The sequence below is a fragment of the Ursus maritimus genome, unplaced genomic scaffold, assembly GCF_017311325.1.
Source record: "Ursus maritimus isolate PB19 unplaced genomic scaffold, ASM1731132v1 scaffold_33, whole genome shotgun sequence".
NCBI lineage: Eukaryota > Metazoa > Chordata > Mammalia > Carnivora > Ursidae > Ursus > Ursus maritimus.
This window is the reverse complement of record NW_024425897.1, coordinates 21,250,974-21,256,973: the sequence shown is the minus strand read 5'-3', so window position 1 is coordinate 21,256,973 and position 6,000 is coordinate 21,250,974. Positions and strand designations below refer to the sequence as shown.

The window sequence follows — 6,000 nt, the reverse complement described above, 5'->3', positions numbered from 1 at the left end:
GGGGGGGGGGGGGGGAGGTGTTGGAAAGCAAAAGAAAAGTGCTAAGGTGTATGGGGGTTTTTTGGGGGGGGAGAAAATGTTCTAAAATTGACTGTGGTAATGGTTGTACAATTCTGTGAATATACTAAAAGCCACTGAACTGTACACTTTGTATAGCTAAATTGTATGACATGTAAATTATATCTCAATAAGACTGTTACAAGAAAGATACTAACTCCTATGCTTCAAAGTAAAAATTTTTCTTTCCTTCATAACATAATAAATTCAATGTAAGTAAGAAGGGACTGAACGCTTGACTGTAAAAAGTAATGCTGAGAAAATAAAAGGAAATACGTAATATAGCATGAGCTCATTTACATCAAATGGAAGATTAAGCAAAATAATATCACCTATTCTTTAGGAATCTATTCAGATGCAGCGTAAAGAAATGCACAGGAAAGAAACCCTTCCCTCTGGCAGGAGGGTGCAGCTGAGGAGACCAAGTAAGTACACAGGAGGGCTTTAACTGTGTTGGTGTGCATGACATATTAAGCTGGATATCTAGGCATTCAGCCATAATTCTCCGTATCATGTCCATGGATTAGCTATGGCTTAAAAAATTAAAATTTAAATTCACAACCAATAACCGCATTAAAGCTGAATAAACTGTGTTAAAATGATATGTAATATTTTGAATGGTGCCAATAAATATGAAGCTATCATCAAAAAATTATTTTTAGGAAGCTAACACAGACTAGGAAAAGGCTGTCTTTGCCTTCGACTGATTGATCTGTTAAGTCAGATGTTTTTTCCAAAGGCTGATGATAATCAGATCTTTTCCTTTAAGAAGCTAAGTTTCAGGATGACTTCCTGAGTTGGTCCCAAAATGACTTGATATACAAAGTGTATTATAGTAAACATTGTGCAAAAGAATGCAACGTTCATCCAGAAGAGATTAGAGTATGTTCAGCAAGTCTTAAGACAGAGAAATGGTATTAGAGACCAATTTCTATCACGATACATTTGTGTACAAAGTGTAAATCTGCAACTACCTCGGAACACCAGGGTCCATTACATCTTCCACTAGCCCCATCAGGGGCTAATGCCTTGGCTTTGCTCTACTTTTCACTGAATGATCAAATGGCATCAAATAATAACTTACGTTACGACTGGCTTCAAATGTCAAAATTTTATCCTCTTTCATTTGATATCTGTATAGTTCTCAAAGCTCCTGACTTTCGTTGCCTACTTGAAAGCACAGGCAGGGGAACCTGGGTGGCTCGGTTGGTTAAGCGACTGACTCTTGATTCAGCTCACGTCATGATCTCAGGGTTATGAGATCGAGCCCTGTGTCAGGCTCTGCATTCAGCCCAGAGTCTGCTCAAGATTCTCTCTTTCCCTCTCCCTTTATCCCTCCACTCCACCCCCAAGTTCACTCTCCCTCTAAAAATAAGTAAATAAAATAAATAAATAATTTAAAAGCATAGGCAAAGACAACTTAATGTTTAGCTTTCTAAATACATGGTTCAATGTTTCTGGGTATGCATACAGTCCATTTTTGTAAATGAAGGAAATTCTAATTAATTAATCAATAACACTTACCCTAAAATCATTCTTAAACTTCTTTAAGTCATCAATCTGTTTTCTATGTTCAGAAACAATTGGTGATATACCTGTAAAATTTTGAACTGTTAAATATAAATCTATTGTAAATCTTTAACTTAAAATTCTTTTAGGATGAGATACTGGAAATGAAAATAATTCAATATATTAATTACAGATTTTGACCTCTGTCAAATTATGCATTTAAATGTACACAATACTAAGAAAAAGCGTTGACCCAAAACAATCTATACTGGGCATGAGTTTAGACATCTCTTTCCTATTTCCACAATTACACTGAAAGACCTTTTAAAGCTCTAACCTTTATTTTCAGTCTTTGAGAAGCTAGGTGATGTCTCACTGGGCTTCATATTTTCTTTATTCCCTGCAGGAGAGTTCTGCCGCTGATCTTGAAGCCTGGAATCCTTAGCTAAAAAAATCCATATTTAAAATAATAATAATAAGATGGGAAAACATTCAACAATTTTTATTTCGTATAGTTTTTGGGGAAAAAATTTCTATTTAATCAGAGCTTTTCTCCTTCACAGACAAATGAAACAGCAACTTTATTTATATTGATATTTACTACCTAGGAATGTTAACCCTTGTAAAAACAGACATTCAATAACAACACAGATGAAATTAGTAGTATTAAACAACTAAATTTACATAAAATTTTAAATATATACTCAAAAACATACCTATGAATAAACATAGCATTTTTCATATAATTAGTGTTAAACTTTGACTTCACGAATGACATGGAGCTGGAAGCCCTTTCTTACATACCCTCAATAGATGGGGTAACAGCTCTGTTGGATGCAGGACTGGCAGGCGTAGGAGATGCGGCTGGAACAGGCATAGCAACCGCTTCGGCTGGAATAACACCAGCTTGCGGAGAAGCAAGAACTGGCCCACCAGCAGTATTTCCAATACTGTTCTGTCTGGGAGACCTGGGTCTGTGAGTTTTAGGGGATAATCTTGGAACTACAAGAAAGAGAAAAGTTATCCATTACATTCTCAGCCCAAATGTCACTTTCTCAGAGAGGCTTCTTAGAAAATCTAGATAAAATGGTCCTAGTCAACCACCATCCCAATTACTCTTTATCACATCATCCTGTTTTCTTTTCAAAAGTCTTAGGGAATAGTGGTGGTGACTGTAAACACAAATACCTGAAGAACGACAGCAATTACTAATATCTAAGTACAACTGTAGTTTTTCCTTGTAACTAAACATTAGGAAAAAAACTGATTAGATTAATTCTAAAAGGCAGTACTTTAAATGAAATTAGAAACCGGATTTTAAGAGAGGATAAACCCCACTTTTTAAGATGCAGAAACATTCTCCACTAAGAAGTGAGATGTTTCTTTAATAGTGGGGTGGCAGATCCCAAAGAAAAAGGCTTATTTGTTCCTCCCTCAAATAATAAACTCAAACACCTTTTGGCAGGTTGCAGCCAATCCTGTATGTTCTTTCTAGCCACCTCAACAGGCACTTTACAATAACTAAGAAAATCGGGGAACCAATTTAGCCAAAAGCAGAAGGTAATCCACTAGGGTTCCTGTTCCACCTGACCTCAAGTAAACTAATAGGTCTCCTGTTCCATTATAAACCTATTTGTAGAACTCAGATTCAAAGGTTTAGAGAAAATGGTTCCATTTGCTTCAATTTAGTCATTTTTTACTTTAAGTCACAGGATCACAGAAGGAAACTATCTGACAACAGTCATTTTTCTAATTAGTATAAAAAACAAACCTATAACACTATCCTGCATGTATTTCAAATAACAGTTTTTATTGTTTCACTTCTGTAATTATGTTGTTACTCTCAAAATTCACTACCAGATTCTCTGAGTAATGTCAAATGATGAATGGTACAACTGAAGAAATAAAGATTTTTAGAAATTCTATTTTCTTGTTAAGTGAATTATTTCCTTCAATAATATCTAATTTCTAATTAGATTATGTTAATAAAATATCTAATATCTAATTTCTTTTGGTCTTCCTTGAAAACCAAAGAAGAAAACAGAACATACAAAGGAATTTACCATAAAATTATACATATGTGATGCTGAGCAATGTGTATCGACTAAATTTAACAGAGTTGGGTATATTTTTGTTTAAGCTTAAAGATCTTTTTTCTTTTAAAAATTCTATGTGCTGATTAAGACAGATTATGACTAAAAAACCACAATCACTGTATGTTCTAACTCTCCACAGTTATCATGGAAGCAAAACATTAAGTAGCAAAAGCAGTTTGGACTAAGCTTACAGTTACTCTTTTTATATATCCTTTATACTTTTATAGCTGCTGTCAGCACATTCCTCAGGCTAATCACAGACAAAACTTGGGCCCGTCATGTATGTTTGATATTCCTTTTAAGGGAAATACAATCAGGAATTATTGCCATATACAGATGCTATAGAAATACACAGCACTGTAAGCCCAAAATAAATGTTTGTGGAATGAATCCACGGACAAAATTGCTAAGAAGACAGGAAATATGGTCTGTTCAAACGATGTTACACACTGTATTTGTTTTATATTTGAGTGGTACTTTATAAAACTATGAAGTATATTCCTAACTTACAAATCTCATATGAATCTTATCACAAGTCCATAAAGTAGAACAGGCAAAAATTACTCTAATCCATTGAGAAAACTGAAATTCAGAACAATCACATGGTTTGCTCTAACATATGGTGAATATGTGGTGGAAGCCAGAATAAAAATATAGGTTTCCCAATCCCTGGTTACTCCACTAATTTTAATATATACACTTACAATTCCTCACACAGAGCTCGAGCTCAGCCCTTTTTCATGCAGCAGAGTTACAAAATGAACACTGTCATTATGCTCCAAGCCAAGTGTTACCTACCCCCGCTGACCACTGATGACCATGTGCCCCCCGCAGGACTAGTTCTTGCTGCTGGAGGAGCAGCTGCTTCACTTGGTGGGGTATGGGATACAAATTCTAGGCCACTGGAAATGGAACCCCTCCCAGCAGAAACTCTGTGATTTCGAGGGTGTCGCTGGGCCTTTGGGGACATCCTTGGAGGCCCTAAGAAAGGAACAGTGAACATCACATAAATGCTACAACGTCCATCAGTACAACTTTTCTGCTAAATACATATACCCTATTCACACATACACATGCTCGCTCGCGCTCTCTCTCTTGCATTTCTCCTTGGTTATAAAAAAAGAACAAAAACAAAAAACGGTATTTTGGGGCATATTCTTTCAGAATTATTTTGTGGAATGCCACAAGGTTCTGTAAATAAATTTTATATTATTTCCCTGTGTTTTAAAGAAAGGGAGGGATGAAGTTGGTGTTAAGAAATTAAACAGATGTGTAACTCTTCAAAGATTTTTATTCATTTGTTTACTCTATATCCATTACTTGTGGGAATATAAAAATAAACACAATAAAATGTTAATAGAACTTACGGTTACATGATAGGATGAGTCTTATTTTACCATATACTTTTAGCTTTTTCCCCTCACACTTCCTATATTATTTCCAAAATTAGAAAAAAAGATTTTGAAAAAAAAAAAAAAAGACTATTAATCCCTATATACTTTTATACTATTGACACATGGCGATAAATTTTACAACCCATGCCTTAAAACAGTCTTCACCTGTAAGCAGTTTCTCAGACTGAACAGGCTATGAGCTGAAAATTCTACTGTTAAGGCATGACCTGAAAGACTAAAATAACTGGCATTTGTAGAAGAAATTTGTACTATATCAACTGTCAAAAATTCCCAATCATTAATTGTCACCCCACTAGTGACTTCTATTTCTAAAGAACTCTACTCTGCATTTGAACAAAACAATCAGGTGAAATTAGTGGACAGAATGGCTCTCAGTAGAAAAGCCAGACAGTGCTAATACTCAGCAAAACTCATCCTTAATGTCAAAGCCAAGGGTCCTCACCCTCACCTTCCTGTCAAAATCTTAAGAATGTCAAATAAATTTGTACCCTCAGTAGGAATTTAATCATGGACATAATCTTAAAAAGAAATGCTAACGTTATGTGTTATAGTTTTCAACTGGAGAGGTAGGTGATTTATATAAAAAAATAACTTAAGAATTAGGTATATGCACAACACATAAACTTTTTACATCCATTTAGAGAAAAAGACCAAGAAAGCTGGTTGGTATAGCTCAATGAAATCAAACTCTAACTTGAAAAAAAAATTTATTCTTTTTGGTAATACATAAAATACAAAGTACTCTCCCATATTAAACACAGAAAACCACTATATTCAATAGTTCTATGTTTGAAGTTCACACTTGAAAAATGCTTCAGTGTCACCTAACTACATGACTGGAAAACATTTTAATTCAGATTAGTTTAAAAAAAAAAAAAAGGCAGCAGCTCTGAATATGTGGAAGGTCTACTTCTACGTGAACA

The 6,000-nt window shown here is 34.8% G+C and overlaps 1 protein-coding gene across 7 annotated transcripts in view; it reads right to left on the bottom strand.

Annotated features, from left to right (window-relative positions):
- Positions 1–6,000, bottom strand: part of ATXN2 (ataxin 2) — a 104,026-nt gene that overhangs the window by 31,014 nt on the left and 67,012 nt on the right. For all 7 annotated transcript variants that reach the window (XM_040619927.1, XM_040619922.1, XM_040619923.1 and 4 more), the window contains exons 11-14: positions 4,461–4,643; positions 2,371–2,568; positions 1,904–2,011; positions 1,582–1,652 (exon numbers count right to left, since the gene is read on the bottom strand). In XM_040619927.1, coding sequence (XP_040475861.1) covers positions 1,582–1,652; positions 1,904–2,011; positions 2,371–2,568; positions 4,461–4,643 — 560 coding nt within the window. The remainder of the gene's footprint in view (positions 1–1,581; positions 1,653–1,903; positions 2,012–2,370; positions 2,569–4,460; positions 4,644–6,000) is intronic.